At 35.2% G+C, this 26,708-nt stretch overlaps 2 protein-coding genes across 2 annotated transcripts; one reads left to right on the top strand and one right to left on the bottom strand.

Moving 5' to 3' along the window:
- The first annotated feature begins 44 nt into the window (after positions 1-44).
- LOC133186891 (histone acetyltransferase type B catalytic subunit-like) lies at positions 45-11,837 on the top strand. The gene is made up of 11 exons (XM_061322275.1): positions 45-66; positions 457-522; positions 1,367-1,442; positions 5,814-5,937; positions 6,742-6,883; positions 7,560-7,713; positions 8,397-8,501; positions 8,695-8,801; positions 9,246-9,397; positions 9,706-9,822; positions 10,431-11,837. Exons 1-11 carry the CDS (start codon positions 60-62, stop codon positions 10,596-10,598), a joined length of 1,218 nt encoding a protein of 405 aa, XP_061178259.1. The 5' UTR covers positions 45-59; the 3' UTR covers positions 10,599-11,837.
- Positions 11,838-11,874: 37 nt separating this feature from the next.
- Positions 11,875-24,084, bottom strand: LOC133186890 (aspartate aminotransferase-like). Its single transcript, XM_061322274.1, has 12 exons — positions 23,785-24,084; positions 22,232-22,369; positions 21,972-22,099; positions 21,648-21,711; positions 20,259-20,298; positions 19,930-20,020; positions 19,024-19,089; positions 18,727-18,840; positions 18,023-18,105; positions 17,721-17,874; positions 14,711-14,887; positions 11,875-12,129 (listed from the first exon to the last, which is right to left on the bottom strand). Exons 1-12 carry the CDS (start codon positions 24,077-24,079, stop codon positions 12,091-12,093), a joined length of 1,389 nt encoding a protein of 462 aa, XP_061178258.1. The 5' UTR covers positions 24,080-24,084; the 3' UTR covers positions 11,875-12,090.
- Positions 24,085-26,708: the final 2,624 nt, after the last annotated feature.

The following is a 26,708-nucleotide window of genomic DNA, read 5'->3' on the forward strand; positions in this document are numbered from 1 at the left end:
GACAAAGATCCTAAATCTTAGAGAAGTTACGAAAATTAGTAGCTTCGGAACTCTTAAAAATGGCGGGTAAGTCAATATCGCAATCTCATACATTTTTTGACAGAAACTGTGCCTTCAATGAAAAAACTTAAAACCCTATTGTGAAAATTGAGAAATAATCATGTAAACAATTCTGTGGCATATGAAAGATGAAATGAAATTGATATCGTAGTTGATAAGGTGCGTGTTAATTTGAGGTAGTTCGAAATTCCTCTATGTTAGAACGTTTAACTCTGTTCATTATTGTCATTCTTATAATTTCACAGCTTAGATTTAGCACCTGCCAAGAACATCGAACCACTAAGTGATGCAAGAAATAGGGAATTAGGGGGTGCTTAAATGTAGTTTTTAAGTAATACAATTTTAACATTTTACAATATTGCGAATTCAGATATCTTTTTCATCTTTTTATTTTAGGTTTATCAAAAAATAAATTTGATGTTTACAAATGTTCAGCAAATGAAGCCATACATTTTAAACTTGGTAAGTATGAAGACAGACAGTATGTGTAAAGTTATAGACTTTTGTTTTCTATGTGATAATTTGCAAATTTCACCCGTAACAAATTTTTGCAGGAGGTTATTTTTTTTTTCTCTGAGTGCAAGTTCCACAAGGTTATTGTTATAAACCAAGGCATAAACTATAAGGCAAATCCCTTAAGCAACAGCAAACATTTGCAACTATATAATGCATTTGCTAAACAGGTCCAGCACAATACCCTGATAAAGGTATATAGTTTGATGAAGCTATATATAGCTTTATCAAGGTATTACAAATACCTTGATCAAGGTATTTTATGTAATGAAAATACAAAAAAAAATCTGCTAAAGGAATGTAATGGAATTCTAACTATCCTTTTAATTATCATTTCACAATACATGCATATCTTTACTATATTTCCTTCTCAGTGACTTAGCAAATTTTAAAAAATGGTTAATAATTCATATAAAAGGTCATTACATGTATGTTTAAACAAGTTTGAAATCATAATCTGCTTGAAATTTCATACCCACAGTGTTTTCCCTAAGAACCAGCTACCGGCCAAATTGACAGCTTCAGTTGATAAAAATGCCGCTTTGAAGTTAAAATCAAAATCAAAATTTAATTGTTGTAAGGTTCACAGAGATTTGTCATAAACTTCAACCCAAAGCCTGTTACAATTGATCTCTAACACTTTACTTTTAAATAAAGGAAAAGCATTGACCCAGGATAAAGTACCGAGGAAAAATTCGCAAAGAAATATGCTAGCAAATTCAATGTAAACCTTACTACAGTACAGTTTATCATAGCTAGAGAGTTTGTTTTATATTTAATTCTCTGTTTCTAGTTAGAAAGGAAGAAGACCTGGATGATGATACATCAACATTCCCTCCTGAGATGACACATCAGGTGTTTGGAGAGAAGTAGGCTTTTTATTTTTTACCTTTTATTATGTACATGACATGGTTGAATAAGGATCAAGTCTAGGGATCTTTTTGAGGAGGGGATGAAAAGAGTATATTAGATAAAGAATTTCACAATCAACTATGAAAAATCTCCTGGAGAAGTTTTAGATAAAGTACAACCTCTCTGTAACTGAGTCATGTAACTTACCCTTCATGTCAATTTTGAGCAATAATATATAGGATACAAAGGAAATGAACCTCTGGAGCCCTGTTATGGGTGCCCCATACATCTCATCTTAGAACTAGAGCTATTCTGCTTTATGAAATGAATATTTAAAGAACTTATTGAATGATCTTTCAAAAATCATAATTTTATGAAAAATATTATCTACAGCCTTGTTTATTAGCTCACCTGAGCTGAAAGCTCAAGTGAGCTTTTCTGATCACATTTTGTCTGTAGTCCGTCTGTCCGTCTGTCCGTCTGTCTGTAAACTTTTCACAATTTCGACTTCTTCTCCAGAACCACTGGGCCAATTTCAACCAAACTTGCCACAAAGCATCCTTGGGTGAAGGGGATTCAAGTTTGTTCAAATGAAGGGCCACGCCTTCTTTCAAGGGGAGATAATTAAGAATTAGTGAAAAATGAATAGCATCTTTAAAAAATCTTCTCCAGAACCACAGGGCCAGGAAAGATGAAACTCATATGGAAGCATCCCCAGGTAGTGTAGATTCAAGTTTGTTCAAATCATGACCCCCGGGGGTAGGGCGGGGCCACAATGGAGGATCAAAGTTTTACATAGAAATATATAGGAAAAATCTTTAAAAATCTTCTTCTCAAGAACAGTAAAGCCATGAAGAGTCATATTTATATGGAAGCATCCCCAGGTAGTGTAGATTCAAGTTTGTTCAAATCATGACCCCCGGGGGTAGGGCGGGGCCACAATGGAGGATCAAAGTTTTACATAGAAATATATAGGAAAAATCTTTAAAAATCTTCTTCTCAAGAACAGTAAAGCCATGAAGAGTCATATTTATATGGAAGCATCCTCAGGCAGTGTAGATTCAAGTTTGTTCAAATCATGACCCCCGGGGGTAGGGCGGGGCCACAATGGAGGATCAAAGTTTTACATAGAAATATATAGGAAAAATCTTTAAAAATCTTCTTCTCAAGAACAGTAAAGCCATGAAGAGCCATATTTATATGGAAGCATCCTCAGGAAGTGTAGATTCAAATTTGTTCAAATGATGACCCCCGGGGGTAGGGCGGGGCCACAATGGAGGATCAAAGTTTTACATAGAAATATATAGGAAAAATCTTTAAAAATCTTCTTCTCAAGAACAGTAAAGCCATGAAGAGTCATATTTATATGGAAGCATCCTCAGGAAGTGTAGATTCAATTTTGTTCAAATCATGACCCCTGGGGGTAGGGCGGGGCCACAATGGAGGATCCAAATTTTACATAGAAATATATAGGAAAAATCTTTAAAAATCTTCTTCTCAAGAACAGTAAAGCCATGAAGAGTCATATTTATATGGAAGCATCCTCAGGTAGTGTAGATTCAAGTTTGTTCAAATGATGACCCCCGGGGGTAGGGCGGGGCCACAATGGAGGATCCAAATTTTACTTAGAATTATATAGGAAAAATCTTTAAAAATCTTCTTTTCAAGAACAGTGAAGCCATGAAGAGTCATATTTATATGGAAGCATCCTCAGGAAGTGTAGATTCAATTTTGTTCAAATCATGACCCCTGGGGGTAGGGCAGGGCCACAATGGAGGATCCAAATTTTACATAGAAATATATAGGAAAAATCTTTAAAAATCTTCTTCTCAAGAACAGTGAAGCCATGAAGAGTCATATTTATACGGAAGCATCCTCAGGTAGTGTAGATTCATGTTTGTTCAAATGATGACCCCCGGGGGTAGGGCGGGGCCACAATGGAGGATCAAAGTTTTACATAGAAATATATAGGAAAAATCTTTAAAAATCTTCTTCTCAAGAACAGTAAAGCCATGAAGAGTCATATTTATATGGAAGCATCCCCAGGTAGTGTAGATTCAAGTTTGTTCAAATCATGACCCCCGGGGGTAGGGCGGGGCCACAATGGAGGATCAAAGTTTTACATAGAAATATATAGGAAAAATCTTCAAAAATCTTCTTTTCAAGAACAGTAAAACCATGAAGAGTCATATTTATATGGAAGCATCCTCAAGAAGTGTAGATTCAAGTTTGTTCAAATCATGGCTCCCGGGGGTAGGGCGGGGCCACAATGAAGGATCAAAGTTTTACATAGAAATATATAGGAAAAATCTTCTTCTCAAGAACAGCAAAGCCATGATGAGTCAAATTTATATGGAAGCATCCTCAGGTAGTGTAGATTCAATTTTGTTCAAATGATGACCCCCGGGGGTAGGGTGGGGCCCAATGGGGGATCGAAAGTTTTACATAAGAACATATAGAAAAAAAAATTTCTTCTCAAGAACAGAAAAGCTATGTTAGTCTTATTGATATTGAAGCATCCTCGGGTAATGTAGATTCAAGTTTGTTCAAATGATGACCCCTGAGATGGGGAGGAGCTACAATGGGGGATCAAATTTTTACAAAGGAATAAATGGGAAATTTTTTTTAAAATCTTCTCAAGTACAACAAATTCATTTGTTATATTGACATGAAAGCATCATCAGGTAGTTTAAAATTCAAGCCCCCCCCCACCCCCCCCCCCCTTGTTCATTACTGAACTGATTTGTGCCTTAGTCTAGCCAGTGTGCTCAGGTGAGCGATGTGGCCCATGGGCCTCTTGTTAAAATGCTGAATACAATAAACGTTGAAAGCATATTTTAAGAGATATTGAAAGTTGAAATTCAAATACAGCAATATGCATATTTCAGTCAGATTTTGGCGAAATACTGCTCTGACGTCATAGGTGACAATTCAGTGATAGAGAGATGAGAATATGCATACTATTTATGGAGTTATCAACGACAAATGCAGCTTAATTACGAAAAATGCTGAAAAAATAAATTCCTAACGTGCTTTTCAATTACTATAGAAACATTAACTAGTTCTAAGGCATCAGACTTTTGAGATATTTTCGTTTTTTTTTATTCCAAACATTTCGAGTCTGTAGCTCTGATTACGATAATCTTTTGTGATCGGAAAATTATTTTTCAAGACCGCCATCCTTTACAGAACATATGCATAAATTAATATTATGTTAAAAAGGAAGAATAACCAAGTTATATAATATTAAAGAGCTAGGTTCACTTTATGCTTAAAATGGCCCTGTCCTTATATCAATTAATTGACTATCACCCCCTGTCCCATTTCACATATCAAAATAAAGTAGAGACTTAGTGCTTTCATTTCCTATAATAAAATTTTTTTTTGAGAATCCAGGTATTGGAAACTGTCTTTGAGAAAATGCAGTGTTCTTGAATTTTGCAGAGAACATTGGTATTTAACTATCTTCAGCAAAGAATTAAAATATGAGCACAGCCCACGATCCAAAAATTAAAACATGTTTTGTGATCTTCAGAAACAGTTCTTTCATTATGTAATTGCATATTTTGGATCAGAGGTTGTGCTCTATATGAAATATTGAAAAAATACCTCAATTTTTGGCCATTTTTAAGGGAATTTACAGGATATGGGAAAAATGACGCATTTTATGACGTCATTATGCATTGACTGGAGAGAAAATTACGTCACGTTCAATAGATACACTGTCTCAAAGGGTCCAAGTTATAAATACTGCATTTTCAATCAAAACTGAGCAGTTTTGATTTTTCAGATATTCTCAGGGCCAAAAAAAGCCCCAAGTGGCTCTTGCTCTTTGTGAATCAAATAAGTTAATACATGTGATAAAATGACAAATCAAATTGTATTGTGATGGCGAGTTTCTTCGTCTTTGCCGTGTCTCCCTCGCTATCGTCCCTGCTATTTTTATAACGTTAACAGATTTTCATATTTTTTCTTGCGGAGAATTTTAAAATATAAGGTTGGATATTCAATTTCATATTGATTAAAATCCACAACTTGGAAATTCAGGTTGTATCGCGTATATTTTAGTAAGATTAACGTGAAGAGCTGATCAGTCATTGTCGTCTTTGACATCACAGGGTCACATGATCGCTATCTAATTAACTTAGATTTTTAGTTCAGGGGTTTTCATTTGAGTCAGTAATTGGTTAATTACCACGGTTTATCCGCAGTAAAAACACAAAATTTATTAACTGTGGTCATAAGGAACGTTTAACGCTTTTAATTTCAAATAATTTGGAAACATGCGATAAGTCCTTTAAAAGACATTTTAGGGAAATAACTATATATGCTTTTTGTAGAAACAGTAAATGTACAGTATGTAATTTTTTTATACTTGTTTTTAACAGTGAAAGTATTTTTGGATACAAGGATTTGGTGGTAGAGATGTATTATACTGCTGCTAAATTAACAACATTCATTAACCTACAGTACATCACTAAAGTTTCACCAGAATTACATGAAGGACTACAGGTATTCACCTAAATTTATTTAATTCAGAATTGAAGTGATCCAACTGATCACAGTTTGTCTACTTTTGTCTCTCATCTAAACATATTGAAAATTATAAGCTGAAATTTGCACAATTTGATTAGGAGAGGTATAGATATGTTCATTGTGGGAAGAGAAGCTGGTAAGGAATAGGTAAAGTTGGACAGACACTTCTGATTACCATAGACAAGGGTCCTCTGAACAGATCTGATTAGAATTTGTAAACTTCACCTGTTCAGCTTCTTCAGCCTAAAAGTATTTCTTTGAAACATTAACACAATGTATGCTTTTGTCAATATTTAGATTCATTTTATACAAGTAAAGAATGTACTGTATTCCCTTTAAATGTTTAATGGATAATGAGAATTGTTAATGCCATACAATAAAATAGACAAATCTGCTTAATTCTTTCAAAATGCTACTCCTTCTTTGGTTTTGAATCAATAAAACTTTCTGCAAATGTGGAAAAAATCTTGATGCATAAAGATGCATAAATCTGTTTTTAGAAATATCTAACAAATTTGAAATGGAACTTTGTTTTTAGACTTTTACTAGAAATCAATTGCATCTGCAACAGATATGAAACTTTTCTGGATTTAAAAATTCTCCCAAGCATCTTATTTTATGGAGAAAACCTAGGCAGGAAAGGGGGGGGGTGTTAGCATCCTGAATCCTGATAGAGACTGGGTGTCTGTGATTTTTGTTACTATTGTGTGTGTGTGTGGGGGGGGGGGGGGGGGGGGGAGTTTTGCAGAACTTACAATGTCAAATTTTGATTCTATCCAGGCTGATGATGTCATTGGTCAGTTACGAGATGTGGTGCCTCCTGGATTTCTGACCAGTAGAGATGCATTCATTAGTTCAATACCAAAGGATGCTGACTTCAAACCATTTGGAAAACTTTTGCACTCATTCACTGTACACAAAGGTAATGAAGTTGTTCTTATTCTATCCAAAAATAACTAAAATTTAGAATATGTGAATGAGAAGCAAAACAATCAAGTTGTTGGACGAAATGATCCAATTCATCAAAGCAGAATTTATTGAAGATTTTGAAGAGTTTATGTGATGGTAAGGTGTTTGTTTGCCCATCTTTTCCTCTCACTGTAAACAATATTTTACAGTGCTACTTCCCCAACAGTTTTGATCCTATTTCAATAAAACAAAGTATACAACTACTTCTAAACTTTACAAATATACAGAATTCTTCGTTAGTTTCTTGATGATTGGTGTTGCTATGGTTACCAGAAAAATTCTGAAATTCTTTCAAAAGGCTAATACGCCTATATTTTTGGTCAGATTTTATTTGAACTTGGCATTCAAGTAGATTACACCAAGATGCCTAATTCTGTTTATCAGTTGAAGAATTTGGTGAATGGTGATAAAATGGCTACTAAAAAAAGAATCCATGAAAATTTGCCAAAAATGCTACTCTTACAATTTTGGTACAATTTCAATCAAACTTGATACAAATGAAGAAAACATCAGGATGCATACAAGCAATTCTGTGAATGTAGTTATAAAAAAGGTCAGGTGCAATTTTCCTCTTTCACTATTAGAAGACCAGTAGAGCTATTGTCTTATCAGAGACTTTTGTTTTACAGATGGAAAGGATCGACAGTTTGAGATCTATAAGACAGGGATAGAGAGCCCAGGATTTAGAGAGTACCACGAGAGACTACAAACTTTTATTTTGTTCTTCATTGATGCTGCTTCCTTTATTGATGTGGACGATGAACGATGGCGATTCTTCTTACTGTAAGTTGTCCTCAAGTTTGAGGTCACATTTTTATTGCCCTCCATGAATATAGGCAGGGAATATAGTGTTTGCCATGTCTGTCTTCCATTCTTCTGTCCTTCCATCTGTCTATCCATCACACTGTGTTTAGCTCAGTTTCAAAGAAACTGTTCAAGATAAATAACCAAAATTCAATCACTGATACATATTGGTGGGAACATTGACCTTTCCTATGGCCTTCCTTATTTTGCATTTAGCTTAGTTTTAAAGTAACTATTGAAGATATTCTAATCAAAACTCATATAGTGATACATATTGTTTGGAGATTATCAACTCTGTCATAATTTTCTGACCTTGACATTTCCTATGACCTTGACCTTATAAACTCCTAATTTGATTGAATTGCAATTCAATCAAACTTAGTAGTTTATTAGGTAAACATGTTGTTACTGTTATTGTAAATTTACCTAGATTAGCACAGTCAAAGTTTAACATAATCCCCCTCTTCAACTGATAAGCTCAATCATAAATTAGTATTTTTGAATCTTGAAAACAAGTCATGTATTAGGGTGTACATAAATTAGCAGACCTAGAGCAGCCTGAAATGTGCTGAAATAAGATTAATAGTTCAGTATGTACTATTACAATGATATGTCTAGTTTTCTTGAAGCATTTTTCATTTGCAGAATCTTCTTTTTTTTAGGTTTGAAAAATACATGTGTAATGGAAATCCAATGTATGCTATAGCAGGTTACATGACTGTATATAATTACTATGCCTACCCAGAGAAGTTACGTCCCAGAGTCAGGTAAAACATGGCACTCTTCTCATACATAAATGAGAAAAATGCTAATTTGTTTGATTTAAGGAAAGTGTAAAAGTTTACATGCTGTCATAAATAAATAAATTGTGATTTAAGACCCAAAATGATATATTTTTTATTACCTATAGCTTTAATTGAAATGTTGCATCCAGTAAATGTATTTTTAAAATATTTTCAGTCAAGTGCTAATCCTGCCGCCCTTCCAGAGGATGGGTTTATGTGCCGAGTTGTTACAGACCTTCTATAACGACACTTATAGGAGGAAGGAGGTGTTAGATATCACAGGTAAAGATGTAGCATCAGTAAAACGTACTGACAGTCTAGCAGGTGCTAGATATCACAGGTAAAGATGTAGCATCAATAAAACTTACTGACAGTCTAGCATGTGCTAGATATCACAGGTAAAGATGTAGCATCAATAAAACCTACTGACAGTCTAGCAGGTGCTAGATATCACAGGTAAAGATGTAGCATCAATAAAACCTACTGGGAGTCTAGCAGTAGAAATACAAACACAGGACATTAACCACGCTAGGTTACTCGAAATTTTATTTTAAATGTCATGAAGTTTTTATTTTCAGTAGAAAAGATGTGACAAAATTACCCCTCATTTTTTTGTAATATGTACATGTAATAGAGTAAATGTTTATTTTTGTATGATTAAGTTGAGCATATAATTGAACATTAGTACATGTATTTTTACCAATTTTACTTGTTATCCTAACACAGTTGAAGATCCCTCGGAAAATTTCCAGAGAGTCCGAGACTTTGTGGATGTTAAGAACTGCCAGAGTCTTTCATCTTTCCGACCAGAGAGACTCCTGAAAGGTTTCTCCGAGGAAATGCAGAGAGAAGCCAGAGAGAAGTTCAAGCTTAACAAGGTCTTAATTTCACCTTGTCCAGATTTAATACCATTTTACAGTAAATCACTAGTTTTCTGATTCTCAATTTATATTGTGAGGAAAACTGAAAATTTAACTTATAATCATGCATGTACTTTTGCACTGAAATTTACAGTTTAACTTTAAAATCTCAGTAATGAATTAAAAAAAAGAATGCAAAAACAAGCTTTTTAAGGAAGTCACTCTGTTCTTGTATGAAAAGGTAGATTTTTGCAATTTGTGAGTGTATATCTAGAATTGGCATCCTCTGTAAGGATGTTTGTTAAAATATAACATTTGATTTGTAGAGACAAACTAGGAGAGTGTATGAGATTCTGAGGTTGAAGGCGACAGACACAAGTAACAAAGAACAATACAAGGCATACAGACTGGACATGAAAAGGAGGCTGAATGCACCATTCCAGGTAGGTCCTCTCATCAAATAGGGGGCATATCCTGGGGGGTGAGGAGGTGTAATCATTTACAGGAATGTCCTCTCACCATTAAAGGTCATATCCCAAGGGGGTAAATCATTCCAGGTTCGTCCTCCCATCAACTTTGATGGTATTTCAAATATAGATACTGTAAAAGCAGAAATATTTGTGAGGGTTTAAATTTCGTTGTTAACTATTATCAACAAAATTAAATCCTACACAAAATTTTATGTGACTTTATACTGAATAGGGTTACTTTCAAAACAACTAAATTAAATGCCCATGAAAGTATTTTTAAATTAGTACAAACTAAATATTAATACAATTTAACAAAATTTTATCCCCACGAAAATTTATGCTTCTACAGTATATGAGAAATACACATGCTAGGAAGCCAGTGAAGAGATGTTGGAAATTCAAAGTTTTACAAAAGAAATGAAATTAATTGCAATGAACTTGTAGTAAAAAGTAAAATGAATAGAAATCCTTATAAGTGATAAAATTCTAGAAATTTAATATGACTGATGTACCTGTATAGTATATGTGATTTTGAAAGTAAGGCAAGTTATTCAATTTAGGTCTATACTTATTTACTCCAGAAAAATGGTCGTGATTTTGACAAACTGAAGAATGTTTTACGTCCAGACGAGTTTTCTGCCACTCTGAGCTCCATCACTGAGGAACAAAGGCATCAGTATTTAGAGACAACATTTCAGGAAAACGTGGAGATGTATAGGAAAGTTATAGACCGACTGGCAACATCATAACCCAGTATTGTCCTACACTGATAGTCTCTGGCAATGGATGGTGCTCGTCTGGACTACCAAATGACTAGGCATTCTTTTGTTGTAAATCATCAGTACTGTTCTCATTACTTTATCTAGGGATTATTTTCCAGTCCAATTGACTTGCATGGTGAAGAATTTTCCATTTAGTTAAATGTTTACGTCAAGGTTAGGAATCTCATTTAAAAGCTGGCTTTGCTGAAAATGCAGATTCAACAGAATTTTTTTTCTGCTGGAAGATACATATTAAGTTTCATTTTGTTTATCCATAATCAGCCAGCAGCAGTCATTTCTCATGTCACCATTCTCATGTTAACAATTTAGGGGGAAAATGTGTGTGATTATGTTCTCTTGTTACCCATATGCCATCTTGTGTGATAAATCATTATTTTACTGCAATATCTAAAAATGTCAACCCAGTCAGCTGAGTGTACAGAACTTCATGTACATTGTATATTGTGCTTTTCTTACTTTCCTCCTGTGATCACAGATTTTCATTTTGTTTTATACATTAATTGATAAACAGACAAAATAGTTTATTTTCTTGCTATGTTCTGCATTAAAAATAATGTGAAAGATTTTTCCCTCAATATTTAAAGATGTTGATTATATATTTTTTTATCTCCCCGTTTTTGATGCAGTGTACGAGTGACGCTGACTAAGAAGTTTGAACACTTTCATGAAGCATGTTCTGGGTCCATATCTCGGAATGATTTGGATATTACATTTTCTAGTCTCATGTCATAAATATCTATTATATTTACAACCCTTTGCAAACAAATTCTTGGTTACATACATGTGTAAGTAATATATTATGTTAAACTTTTTATTTTCGTCTTCAAAACTATGACTTGACCATAAATGACATGGAAAGAAACAAGAAGACATATACAAGTATTAAATTTCAGAAGATTTAACTGAATCTACCTTCTTACAATTCTCAACAGTCAAGTCTGACATCTTCAGGACCTATTATATTTGAAGTTTTGTTTCAACTAGTTATAGCTTATATGATCTCTTAAGGAAAAGAAAATGATTGTGGATTTTCCTATGACTATTTATAATGGTGAGTTTTGTTGTACTGTTTGGAACAGGGTTAGTGCTTTAATGTCAGTGATGTTCACACACCAGTATCATATTTATTTAATTCCTAATATTATTTTCCTTGTATGTGGAGAAGGAAGAGTGGATGTCGGATGAAAATAAACTTGAAAGCATTCATTTTTTTTTCTCTTTTCATTGACATTTGACACATTGATTGTATTTAATGTTTTATTAAAATGTATAACCATAAGAATATCAAGGAAAATATAATATAGTAAATTCTTCATGTAATGCATGGATTAAGTTAGTGTACTTTTTAGATTTAAAAGAACTACAATGTACATGAACCTTCATTCCCCAATTTCTAGAAGACTTCAACATTTACACCACAAGATCTGGAATAGTAGTCTTTTCAAGTCATTTGTAGTCTTTAGTGTTTCTTCTGGTCCAAAACCCAGTTCTTCAGAGCCTGAAAAATACATGAAAATACCCTTTAATATGTACAGTGTAGAAAAGACTATAAAACTTTCCTAGTTCTTCATGGACATTCAGTACATAATATACAGGTAAACTTCGCTAACTCAATCTCGAGGGGACCATGATTAAACTTTTGAGATATTCAAGGATTCAAAATAATGAGCCTCAGGGTAAAAAACAAGAGGCCCATGGGCCACATTGCTCACCTGAGCACATTGGCTAGGCAAAAGCACAAATCAGTTCAGTAAAGATTACCGGGGGGGGGGGGGGGGGGGGGGGGGCTTGAATTTTAAACTACCTTCCATGTCAATTTAACAAATGGCTTTGTTGTACTTGATAAGGTTTAAAAAAAATTTCCCATATATTCCTTTGTAAAAATTTGATCCCAAATTGTGGCTCCTCCCTTTCCCAGGGGTCATCATTTGAACAAACTTGAATCTACACTATCTGAGGTTGCTTCCATATCACTATGACTAAACTCAGTTTTTCTGTTCTTGAGAAGAAATACTTTTTATTCTATATGTTCTTATGTAAAACTTTCGATTCCCCATTGGGCCCCACCCTACCCCCACAAAGATGGATCCAGGGCCAGCTCGCCGGGCGTGAGCCCCCCGTTGAATTTTTTTTATGTAGAACTTATATGTCTATTATCCTAAAATCAAGGAAAAACATCTCTTCTTTGTAAGAATTTGTCAGCTTCCCAGACCCCCACCAAGGCCTTGCTCTAGACCCATTGGGGGCTTCAATGCAGGCCCACTGCCTCTACTCCCACCCCGTTACGAAATTCCTGGATTTACACTACCTGAGGATGCTTCCATATCAAAATGACTACACATGATTTTCAGTTCTTGAGAAGAATATATTTTCCTATATGTTCCTATGTAAAATGTTCAATCCCCCATTGGGCCCCACCCTACCCCCGGGGGTCATCATTTGAACAAAATTGAATTTACACTATACCTGAGGATGCTTCCATATCAAAATGACTTATCATGGCTTTGTAGTTCTTCTGAAGCAGATATTTTCCTATATATTTCTATTTAAGACTTTGATCCTCCATTGTGGCCCCACCCTACCCCCGGGGGTCATGATTTGAACAAAATAGAATCTACACTACCTGAGGATGCTTCCACATAAATATGACCCATCATGGCTTTGTGTTCCTGAGAAGAAGATTTTTTTAAAGATTTTTCCTTTACATTTCTAAGTAAAACTTTGATCCTCCATTGTGGCCCCGCCCTACCCCCGGGGGTCATGATTTGAACAAACTTGAATCTACACTACCTGAGGATGCTTCCATATAAATATGACTCATCATGGCTTTGCTGTTCTTGAGAAAAAGATTTTTAAAGATTTTTCCTATATATTTCTTTGTAAAACTTTGATCCTCCATTGTGGCCCCACCCTACCCCCGGTGGTCCTGATTTGAACAAAATAGAATCTACACTACCTGAGGATGCTTCCATATAAATATGAATCATCATGGCTTTGCTGTTCTTGAGAAGAAGTTTTTAAAGATTTTTCCTATATATTGCTTTGTAAAACTTTGATCCTCCATTGTGGCCCCACCCTACTCCCGGGGGTCATGATTTGAACAAACTTGAATCTACACTACCTGAGGATGCTTCCATATAAATATGACTCATCATGGCTTTGCTGTTCTTGAGAAGAAGATTTTTAAAGGTTTTTCCTATATATTTCTTTGTAAAACTTTGATCCTCCATTGTGGCCCCGCCCTACCCCCAGGGGTCATGATTTGAACAAATTTGAATCTACACTACCTGAGGATGCTTCCACATGAGTTTCATCTTTCCTGGCCCTGTGGTTCTTGAGAAGAAGATTTTTAAAAGATGCTATTAATTTTTCACCAATTCCCTATTATCTCCCCTTGAAAGAGGGCATGGCCCTTCATTTGAACAAACTTGAATCCCCTTCACCCATGGATGCTTTGTGGCAAGTTTGGTTGAAATTGGCCCAGTGGTTCTTGAGAAGAAGATGAAATTGTGAAAAGTTTACAATGACGACAACGCCAACAACAGACAACGGACAAATTTTGATCAGAAAAGCTCACTTGAGCCTTCGACTCAGGTGAGCTAAAAAACATAAAAAAAAGTGGTTATGACTGCTAACTCACTTTGACATATCCCTGGTACTGTAAACATCTTTAATTCCACATGTTTAATATTTCACAATTTTCTCTGTTTTTTGTAATTTTCACAGTGGTTTTAATTTTGCCAATTTCTCTTTGCTAAATATTTACAATTTTTTAAAAAGATGTCTTTCAAAAACAAAGAAACATATTGTAAATAATTTATAGTAAATATATTTAGAAACTAATCCATGTTGTTAATAACATGAAGTTTCCTTATGAGTTTAATGATTTAATATGTTATTACATGTATTGTGGAATAGGAAAACAGGATATTCACGATGACTTAATGCTAACGGAAATTCTTTGATTTTGAACATTGTGAAATTGAAACCATTGCAAAGTATTCATCTTTCACAGTTATTGGTTATTGGTGTTCCATATAATGAGTTCAACTGTATGTACGTTTGTTGGTTAGTATTACCTGGATACCATTATACACTGGAGTACAGTAGTCTTTGACAAAATTCTCCGGTAACTCTGTGCCAAGTCCTAAACTGCGACTGTAGGCCAGGGCATTACCTCCGTCAAATGGAACATAACACAGACGAGTGGTCAGCTCGTCCACTGGTCTCAGAAAAGCTGGACCTCCGGCCATTACCTACAAATGTATTATAGAAAATACTCACTGTGGAAGTTTAAAAGTATTTGTATGAAAAGTTTACCCGTTTTCAGAAGTTAAAAAGTCTGCTAGGTAACAATAATCCTACTGATTCTTTGAGGTCAATTTAAGAATTTTAAGTTGTGAAAGATCCATATATTTGTATTTTGAATGAAGAATTTAAGCTTTGTTACTAAGCAGGTAGAAATTCCACATTTCTGGAATGCATACTATGTAAATGTCTTATGTGAAAGTGAACATGTACTTCCGGTTGCATACAATACTTAACTGCTACACCACATTTACTGCTGTAAAAAATACTTAACTGCTACACCACATTTACTGCTGTAAAGAATACTTAACCAATACACCACATTTACTGCTGTAAAGAATACTTAACCAATACACCACATTTTCTGCTGTAAAGAATACTTAACTGCTACACCACATTTACTGCTGTAAAGAATACTTAACCAATAAACAACATTTACTGCTGTAAAGAATACTTAACCAATACACAACATTTACTGCTGTAAAGAATACTTAACCAGTACACCATATTTACTGCTGTAAAGAATACTTAACCAATACACCACATTTACTGCTGTAAAGAATACTTAACTGATAAGCCACATTTACTGCTGTAAAGAATACTTAACCAATACACCACATTTACTGCTGTAAAGAATACTTAACTGCTACACCACATTTACTGCTGCAAAGAATACTTAACCAATACACCACATTTACTGCTGTAAAGAATACTTAACCAGTACACCACATTTTCTGCTGTAAAGAATACTTAACTGCTACATCACATTTACTGCTGTAAAGAACACTTAACCAATACACAATATTTACTGCTGTAAAGAAAACCTAACCAATACACCACATTTACTGCTGTAAAGAATACTTATCCAGTATGCCACATTACTGCTGTAAAGAATACTTAACCAATACACCACATTTACTGCTGTAAAGAATACTTAACCAATACACCACATTTACTGCTGTAAAGAATACTTAACCGATACACCACATTTACTGCTGTAAAGAATACTTAACCAGTACACCACATTTACTGCTGTAAAGAATACTTAACTGCTACACCACATTTACTGCTTTAAAGAATACTTAACTGCTACACCACATTTACTGCTGTAAAGAATAATTAACCAGTACACCACATTTACTGCTGTAAAGAATACTTAACTGATACACCACATTTACTGCTGTAAAGAATTCTTAACCAATACACAACATTTACTGCTGTAAAGAATACTTAATCAGTACACCACATTTACTGCTGTAAAGAATACTTAACTGCTACACTACATTTACTGCTGTAAAGAATACTTAACCAATACACCACATTTACTGCTGTAAAGAATACTTAACAAATACACCACATTTTCTGCTGTAAAGAATACTTAACTGCTACACCACATTTTCTGCTGTAAAGAATACTTAACCAATACACCACATTTACTGCTATAAAGAATTCTTAACCAATACACCACATTTACTGCTGTAAAGAATACTAAACCAGTACACCACATTTACTGCTGTAAAGAATACTTAACCAATACACCACATTTACTGCTGTAAAGAATACTTAACCAGTACACCACATTTACTGCTGTAAAGAATACTTAACCAATACACCACATTTACTGCTGTAAAGAATACTTAACCAATACACAACATTTACTGCTGTAAAGAAAACCTAACCAATACACCACATTTACTGCTGTAAAGAATACTTATCCAGTATGCCACATTACTGCTATAAACAATACTTAACTGCTACACCACATTAACTGCTGTAAAGAATACTTAACCAATACACCACATTTACTGCTGTAAAGAATACTTAACCAATACACCACATTTACTGCTGTAAAGAATACTTAACCAGAACAACACATTTACTGCTGTAAAGAATACTTAACTGATACACCACATTTACTGCTTTAAAGAATACTTAACCAATACACCACATTTACTGCTGTAAAGAATAATTAACCAGTACACCACATTTACTGCTGTAAAGAATACTTAACTGATACACCACATTTACTGCTGTAAAGAATACTTAACCAATACACAACATTTACTGCTGTAAAGAATACTTAACTGCTACACCACATTTACTGCTGTAAAGAAAACCTAACCAATACACCACATTAACTGCTGTAAAGAATACTTATCCAGTATGCCACATTACTGCTATAAACAATACTTAACTGCTACACCACATTAACTGCTGTAAAGAATACTTAACTGATACACCACATTTACTGCTGTAAAGAATACTTAACCAATACACCACATTTACTGCTGTAAAGAATACTTAACCAGTACACCACATTTACTGCTGTAAAGAATACTTAACTGATACACCACATGTACTGCTGTAAAGAATACTTAACCAATACACCACATTTACTGCTGTAAAGAATACTTAACTGCTACACCACATTAACTGCTGTAAAGAATACTTAACCAATACACCACATTTACTGCTGTAAAGAATACTTAACCAATACACCACATTAACTGCCGTAAAGAATACTTAACCAATACACCACATTTACTGCTGTAAAGAATACTTAACCAATACACCACATTTACTGCTGTAAAGAATACTTAACCAGTACACCACATTTACTACTGTAAAGAATACTTAACCAATACACCACATTTACTGCTGTAAACAATACTTAACTGAGACACCACATTTACTGCTGTAAAGAATACTTAACCAATACACCACATTTACTGCTGTAAAAAATAATGCTACAACACATTTACTGCTGTAAAGAATACTTACTGCTACTCCACATTCATCCAGCATTACAGCACACATTTCCTCACAGGTTTTAAATCCCCTTCTTTTGAGATTTTCCTTGATGACCTCAAAGTCTGGGAATATGTAGTACCCTGCAGTAGGTTTCACAGCCTTGACTCCCACTGAGGTCAGCTCCCTGTTTTAATGTATTAAATATATACACCGGTATACGACACCTTTGAAGGAGTCATCTCTAGAGAAATTTAACTGAATATACATAAGTACAAAAACTTTTGAACTCCCTTCAGAATTCAAGACTAATGAATCAATTAAGCAATAATTACCAGTAGCAATAAGATCCCACAGCATCCAGTATCCTAGAGCAGTGTTTGATGTAATCATCACAGACGTCCAGATTCTGGAACATCTACAGATGAGAAAAGAATAAGATTCAGTTATCATTGGTTAAATTTCAATCTTAAATTATCCTCAGTTATTCACTGTTTAATTAGGTGGCTATGTACTGTACTGGGAAGGGTGGCTGATGTGTAGGGGTGACTTACCTCTGTGGCTGCACACTGTACTGGGGAGGGGGTTGATGTATAGGTGTGACTTACCTCTGTGACTGTGTACTGTACTGGGGAGGGGGCTGATGTATAGGTGTGACTTACCTCTGTGGCTGTGTACTGTACTGGGGAGGGGGTTGATGTGTAGGTGTGACTTACCTCTGTCACTGCGTACTGTTCTGGGTAGGGGACTGATGTATAGGTGTGACTTACCTCTGTGACTATGTACTGTACTGGGGAGGAGGCTGATGTATAGGTGTGACTTACCTCTGTGACTGTGTCTTGTACTGGGGAGGGTACTGATGTATAGGTGTGACTTACGTCTGTGACTGTGTCTTGTACTGGGGAGGGGGCTGATGTGTAGGTGTGACTTACCTCTGTGACTGTGTACTGTACTGGGGAGGGGACTGATGTATAGGTGTGGCTTACCTCTGTGACTGTGTACTGTACTGGGGAGGGGCTGATGTACAGGTGTGACTTACCTCTGTGGCTGCGTACTGCACTGGGGAGGGGGCTGATGTATACGTGTGGCTAGCAGCACTTCTTACTGCCTTCCTCAGGTCTGACAGTTGTTTAGGGTACATGTGGTAACCCAACTACAAATAAAACTCACATAATGAGCAGCATCCATCATTGCCAGTAGCTTACTTGCTCTAAATGTGATAGTAATTCTAAGAAGTAGATGCTTTTACACATGTTGCACTAGTTTTATAATTCATGTGTCGTGTAGTAGTTGGGGACATTACCCCCATTTCCTGTTCTGATTAAGATTTTCTTACCCTCCACCCTCCAGCACTCGCCCATTTGGACAAACCAGTACTTATGATGGTTCTTTCTGGGTAAAACTGAAAGATAAATAGACTAAGAGGTACACATAAACCCAGAATTCTGTAATACTCAAAAGTGGGCATGGCCAGGTTTTCAAGTTTGGGGGAGGGGCCTGAGTTGATTTCAAAATGTAAAAAAAAAATGTACAGTACTAATATTTTTTGGCAGTGTTTCTATCTGTGTATAATTTATTAAGAGTATATATAGCTTACAACATTAAGGCTAACCTGCACTCCCCCCCCCCCCCCCCCCCATAGATTTAAAAAAAAAACAAGTAAAAAGAAGGCAAACAAACAAAATCAGTCTTTTAGTTTGGATGAATTACTCTCAATAGAAGCAGAAATGAATTTTAAATGAATTTGAAATTTAATCCCTGGCAATGAATATATAATATTTTTACATACAACACTAGGTTGATATTTATTTGACACTGAGTGGATTGACAGGTTAAATTAAGGACATAGGATACTCTATAAATTGTGTTATAGAAATCTGCAAAACGGTTTGTACAGGCTTAATTATTGATAAAACACATATTTATCACAGAATTTTCCCATCAAACCAGCCTTATTTTTTTCCATTCTCCCAAAATTTATACCCCTGTGCAATTCGTTTCACATTCATTTTCATTCCCCGACACAAAATTTGCCTCCCAGTGCTTGTCGGATTAGACAGGTTTCAAATCCTTACTTTCTCCAGTTTTTGGGTATCCTATGACCTTAAATTAGAAATACTTGTTCTCAGACCTTCAAAGTTTATAAAACAACAATGCAGCACAGTCTTTGGCCATTGTTAAAAAGTATTGAAATTATGGAAACAAATTATTTTTTTTTATTGAAGGGATGGTGAGGCCTTACTTTTGCTAGAGAGACGTGATTTTGGTCATATCGTATGCGGGAGTAGATCTCGTCTGACAGGACAATGATGTTATGTTTTCTGAATGCCCCACTGAAAATCAAAAATATATCATATCACAATCCTGTCTGACATTGTTAAAACAAATTAATTCTCTGTTAGTGAGATTATACAGCAGGAATTGTACGTGTAACATCTTTTTAGATTTTATTTATAGATTTTATTTATGATAGACTTCATAAATGTTGGCATTTCGAATGACTGCAATATTTCTAAATAAGAGCCTTTTTTTTTAATAAGAGCAAATATCCATTACGGGGAACATTTTTACCTGAGTTCTTGTAGCTCTTGTTCAGAATAACTTGTACCCGCTGAAAGGGAACTTAGTTTAATTCACAATATCACGAATATTCAATGTCTATAGTACTGAACAAAACAGTTTCCTAACCCAGATTGACTTGTTGGTATCATAGCATTTTAATGAAAATTTAAGATTATTTTTTAAATTATCCACTTCCTTAAATTGTTTGTATGATTTTGAGCTATAGTAACAAATTACATGAAGATGTGGACTTTTTGTTGTACAAGACTACTAGGAAAGAAATAAAATAATACAACGACTTCCTTTTGCCGCTATATTGTGTTAGGATATCTCGTTATTATTTGTTTTATTTTCTTGCTGATTCAATCTTCTTATTACTGGAAATTTTTCCTTAAGTCTCGCTATATTGAATTATTTCGTTATACTAAGTATCTAGATATATTACGGGATATCTTCTTGATATTACCACCTGACGAATGGATGGTGGAACCCCCCCCCCCCCTTCTGAGAATTTCTAATAGACAAGATTACTTTTCAAAAATACACGAATTCCAAGCCTATCATAGCTATATTCCCATATCTGATATCATTTCCGTTTTTGTTAAGTTTTAGCATGTTTATAGATTGGCTCTTTACACATTTATTTACGGATCACGTTTACAATTTTATCAACAAAAAAATCATGAAATCTTCCGAGGATCATTATGAAACGTCCTTGGGACAAAAAAAAAATATAAAGATAATTTGTAGACCATGACAAAACATAAAACGTAAACCTTAAAAAAACTAATTTCCATGTATATGTATAGACTGCCGGCAATCATCCATTCCTTTTATAAGGACTGCGTTCATATCATTTTACTTGTTTAAATAAACAGCACATTACACAGCACATTTTCAATGACAAGTAATCTATACCTATTGTAAATTTTCACCAAATAAAGATACACGTTAAAGAGAGCAAATGAATTCTAAACATTCTCTCAAGAGCAGACTCTTTCTGTTTTCGCGTTTTATCAACAAAAAACAAACAAACAAACAAACAAAAAAGCAAAACAAAACAAAAAATTTTACAAAAAACACGTTAAAACGAGGTAATCATTTCGTTATGAAAGAAAATTCAATCAATTTAACCAGATAATTATCTTGTTATTACGAGATAACCATTTCCCTAACTTTTTACGAGAACTAATACTCCTCGGTAGTGTGTTTTGTCGGCATTTCATAATGTTAATTTCAATTCATAGTAACCACATATTCTATTTATAGTTACTGTAACCATCTCTCTTGTTACTTACTCATATATACAAGTACTGAGATAACTAACACAATACCTACTATCATTTTACCATGCATAATGTTTGCTTCTATTTAAGAGAGATGTCAAAATTGTCTTACTTGGATTATCCGGATTATTTAGAATTAGAAGACGGTTCTTCTTCATTTTATTCTTTTCCACGAACTGTAAGTATATTCAGTACAATAATATTTCAGTATATATAAAAAATAATACGTGCATGTTGCAGTTTTATATAGCTGAGTCTTGGCTGCGAAAATGATTGTTGCACCAAGTAATTGCGTAAAACACGTGCACTTATTCAGATACTAGTACATGTATACTATTGATCATCAGAAAATTTTTAAATTGCTTGATAAATATTCCTTAAGCATAAATCTGAGAAAACTGCAATACTTGTGCACGCAAAAAGATGGAATATATACCTCATTGATAAGTCTTGGCGTTAACTTCCAGGCATTATCCAGATTCGTTTCCAAGACGAATGGTATGTGGTGAGCTAAACGAGCCTGTGGTTTGTACGTCGTCCAGGAGGGCGACACCACTATAACGTCTGGAATGATAAATAATCGACTGATTTGCATCTGTTAATATAATTTTACTTTTTTTTTTTCAAACTGGCTATTTGGATTTTTTAAACCAAGCATCATGATTTCAAGACCATGGAAATAAATTTACATCTTACCTCCATTGAATACATGCATGACGAGATAAATGAGCTCTTTACTCCCAGGGCCCACGATAATATCCTCGGGGTCAACGTCGTCGAACCCGTCATATTTTTGGTGGAAGTCACAGATTGCTTGTCGAAGTTGTTTAAGTCCTATAGAAATCAAAAGCAAATATTTTCCCTTAATGAAAAATATAATCAAAAGTCATCTCGTTTCACATTCTTATTGGATGGAATGTAACTGCAATGTATCGAACTGGACCCCCCCCCCCCCTTCTCCCATGTAGTCCCATTGGAAAACCAAAGTATTCATTCAAAATTTGAAGTCCTACTTGGTAATCCTTTACAGGACCATCGCCAAGTTTCTGGAAAAGGGGATGCGGTGTCTTGGAAGGGCACTCCCTTCCTCTAATTGGCCAGATTTTTTTTTTATGGAAAGGTACAGTTTTGATGAGTTCTGGTGTATTCTTCAAGTAATTTTCAAAATTTAAATGAATAAAATCTAGTGTATCACGATTTCATAATTTGTAAATTATAGATATAAAATTTGTTAATTGTAACTATCTAGTATAACTTGTCATTATTGGGTAAAATATATATGCACGTTACATGTATGTCAATGCTCAACACGTATATAATCCGTTAGATTTTTGATTTGTCAACTGTACTTTCAAGATAGATATTTATGTGTAAGCTGAAAATTTATTCAAGGCTTTGCTTTCATAATGAAAAAATATGTTCAAAGCTATTTAATCCTGTTAAACATGAATTAAAAGAAAGTGACTATATCCAATCTTAAGGGAAAGAGGGGGAGGAGATTCAAGTTTTCCACCCGTCGTGAGGGTTGCGCCATGAAATACATCATCTGTTGACAACCTTGGATTAGGGTAACAAGCAATACAACACAAAACATTATCTAAAGTAAATACAACAGAGATATGTAAAATTTTCCACCCCTCAGCTGGTCATTGAATCTCTCTCTCTCTCTGTGCCATGAAGAATATGGACAAGGATCTCCAACCCGAATAGATAGATTCACATTTTTTTTAAATTAGTATATTCAGCACTCCCTCCCAAATATATGGCATATTGAACTTAAAAAAAGGAAAACACGGCAACCTTTGAAACTTTTACAGAAATAAGTACTCGAGATACACTTGTATTATTTAAATAGATATACTGAAGGACAAGCATGCACCGATAAGCTGTTGGTCACACAGTTTTTATCGTACGTAAGGTGTATATGTTTGTTAAGTTTCCGTCGTGTTTAAGCCAATGCCACGGAGTGCATCAGCGTAAAACAGGAAAAAAAGGAAGAAATTTCACAATAATGGAAAGATTAACTTCCCTACAATATTTATGTAGACATTTTACAGCTATAGCAAAGATTTGCACATAATGCATTGGAGCAATGCCGACAGTGGAAATTTATGAAAATATATAATAATTTTATGGCAAATATTTTTTTTCAGAGACCTGAACACTAGCCAATTTTCAGATAAATAAAAAAGTTTTTTTCTTCCTGCAGTTCAGTTCGACATTCCGATCAATACCCTCGGCTGACCTACCTGCTACTGGCAGATACGCGTTCTCTCCGGCATGGTCCTTCAGAGCCTGTACAGCCGATTCTACCACAGGGAATGGCGATTGTCCGAACGCAAAGTGGTAAATATTCCGTCCAGACTGGATCAAGTCCCGGATGTGTTCATTAAACAAAAGGTTGGATGCTGGAGCATACTCCGCGAGATCTGTTCGCACCAAGTCGCTCATCGTCAGCTGTTCTCTGGGTTTACGGAAGCACGTCTGTGCACGACTTTCAGTCGATTTATTGGAAAACCACCAGATCACTTCAGTGTCGTACATAAACATACAGTCAGGATCGGTCCATTCTACCGAGCTAATCCGTGGTCAACTCTGGTCACTGAGTTTAACTTTTTAGCTCACCTGAGCCGAAGGCTCAAGTGAGCTTTTCTGATCGAAATTTGTCCGTTGTCTGTCGTCGTCGTTGTCGTTGTTGTCGTAAACTTTTCACATTTTCATCTTCTTCTCAAGAACCACTGGGCCAATTTCAATCAGACTTGGCACAAAGTATCCTTGGGTAAAGGGGATTCAAGTTTGTACAAATGAAGGGCTATGCCCTTCTCCAAGGGGAGATAATTACAAAATAGTGAAAAATTAATGGCATCATTGAAAAATCTTCTTCTCAAGAACCAGTGGGCTAGGAAAGATGAAACTGATATGGAATGATTGTCAAGTAGTGTAAATTCAAATTTGTTCAAATCATGACACCCGGGGGTAGGGTGGGGTCACAATGGACGGTAAAAGTTTAACATAGGAATATATAGGAAAAATCTTCAAAAATCTTCTTCTCAAGAACAGCAAAGCTATGATTGGTCACATTTATATGAAAGCATCTGCAGGTGGTGTAGATTCAAGTTTGTTCAAATCATGACCCCCGGGGGTAGAGTGGGGCCACAATGGACGATCAAAGTTTTACATAGGAATATATAGGACAAATCTTCAAAAAATCTTCTTCTCAAGAACAGCAAAGCCATGGTTGGTCATATTTATATGGAAGCATCTTCAGATAGTGAAGATTCAAATTCGTTCAAATCATGACCCCCTGGTGTAGGGTGGGGCCACAATGGACGGTCAAAGTTTTACATAGGAATATATAGAAAAAATCTTTAAAAATTTTCTTCTTAAGAACAGCAAAGCTATGATTGGTTATATTTATGTGAAAGTATCCTCAGATGGTGTAGATTCAAATTTGTTCAAATCATGACCCCCAGGGTTAGGGTGGGGGCACAACTGACGATCAAAGTTTTACATAGGAATATATAGGACAAATCTTCAAAAAATCTTCTTCTCAAGAACAGCAAAGCCATGGTTAGTCATATTTATATGGAAGCATCTTCAGATAGTGTAGATTCAAATTCGTTCAAATCATGACTCCCTGGGGTAGGGTGGGGCCACAAAGGACGGTCAAAGTTTTACATAGGAATATATAGAAAAAATCTTTAAAAATTTTCTTCTTAAGAACAGCAAAGCTATGATTGGTTATATTTATGTGAAAGTATCCTCAGATGGTGTAGATTCAAATTTGTTCAAATCATGACCCCCAGGGTTAGGGTGGGGCCACAACTGACGATCAAAGTTTTACATAGGAATATATAGGACAAATCTTCAAAAAATCTTCTTCTCAAGAACAGCAAAGCCATGGTTGGTCATATTTATATGGAAGCATCCTCAGATAGTGTAGATTCAAGTTTGTTCAAATCAATAACCCCCAGGGGTAGGTGGGGCCACAATGAAAGTTCAAACTTGTAGGGAAAAAAGTCACAGTCAAAAAAAAAATATGTAAGCATCCTTAGTGTAGATTCAATTTTGTTCAATTCATACCCCCCCCCCCCCCGCCCCCACTCCCTTTTAGGGGTAGGTTGGGACCACTTATGTATTTAAGATTTTCAATACTAAACTGATTTTTGCTTTATTCCTAGCCACAGTGCTCAGGTGAGCGATGTGGGCCCTGGGCCTCTTGTTGTGTATCATTTGGCCACTCAATCCAGAACGCTGATCACACGATGCTACTATATATCTTCATATAGTATAGTTTAAAAATGTACTATATACTCATGGAATTGAATAAAAAAATATCCATGTCAATACACTCATATTATTTGCTAGCGCGCTAGCAACTACGTTAGTCTATATTTCTGAAATACGCATGCTCGACTTCACGGTCGGGGATTCTGGGAAAACTACTGTAGATAGACTGTACGATAACAATTTCGTTTTGTCATACAAAAATAGAAATGATCCGAATTTCAGGCCTTTCCTGTCTGATATGCGCGATATACATTTCGTAGGTTAGAGACAGTCAACACCAGTCTAGATCCGGATTATGAATTTTTTTTAATTTATTGTCTAACCTACACATAAAAGTACTAGAAAAAAATTGGCCATATAATGCCAAGATTCTAGACATCTAGCTTTCCTTACAGTTTTACCACCTTAGTGGATAATTCCGACAACCTCGGAAAAAACAACAACAACAAAAAAATTTTTCAGAGTACGTCGGAAAGACATGTCAATTTAGTGTTTATCATGTGAAAATACATATGATCTGAAGTTTCGTGTTTTGTTGTCTAACCTGCACGTAAATGAACAAAAAGTAACAGTAACTCGGGTCTTATAAAACCAAGACTGTTATTTCTAAAGTTGTAATGAATACATAACTTTTCTAATCTACCTTCATGGATCTTTCCGGCAAGCTCGGAAAACAGCGGCAACCTCGGATATGTTTTTCCGAGCTTGCCGGAAAGGCCCAAAGGTGCTCATTGGTTCTACTGACCTTTTATTTTTCACCTCGAAATTGAAATTACAGTAAAATACAGAATGCTTAAAGCATAGTTAGGAGTTATGCCATTGCCGACGTAAAGCACACTCTTAAATTCCACACATTGAATTGTGACAACCCCCCCCCCCCCAA

Source organism: Saccostrea echinata, unplaced genomic scaffold (assembly GCF_033153115.1).
Source record: "Saccostrea echinata isolate AGI-Se365-2 ecotype Australia unplaced genomic scaffold, CSIRO_AGI_Sech_v1 ptg000014l, whole genome shotgun sequence".
Lineage (NCBI taxonomy): Eukaryota > Metazoa > Mollusca > Bivalvia > Ostreida > Ostreidae > Saccostrea > Saccostrea echinata.

Excerpts from the sequence above, each read along its gene's own strand:
- LOC133186890 (XM_061322274.1), bottom strand. The coding sequence starts at position 24,079 with ATGTACGACACTGAAGTGATCTGGTGGTTTTCCAATAAATCGACTGAA. Across the intron at positions 20,021-20,258 it reads CAAGAGCTACAAGAACTCAG|TGGGGCATTCAGAAAACATA; the intron begins GTAAAAATGTTC and ends TTTGATTTTCAG. Across the intron at positions 17,875-18,022 it reads GTGGGATCTTATTGCTACTG|GGAGCTGACCTCAGTGGGAG; the intron begins GTAATTATTGCT and ends ACATTAAAACAG.
- LOC133186891 (XM_061322275.1), top strand. Across the intron at positions 8,502-8,694 it reads AAGTTACGTCCCAGAGTCAG|TCAAGTGCTAATCCTGCCGC; the intron begins GTAAAACATGGC and ends AAATATTTTCAG. Across the intron at positions 8,802-9,245 it reads GGAGGTGTTAGATATCACAG|TTGAAGATCCCTCGGAAAAT; the intron begins GTAAAGATGTAG and ends ATCCTAACACAG.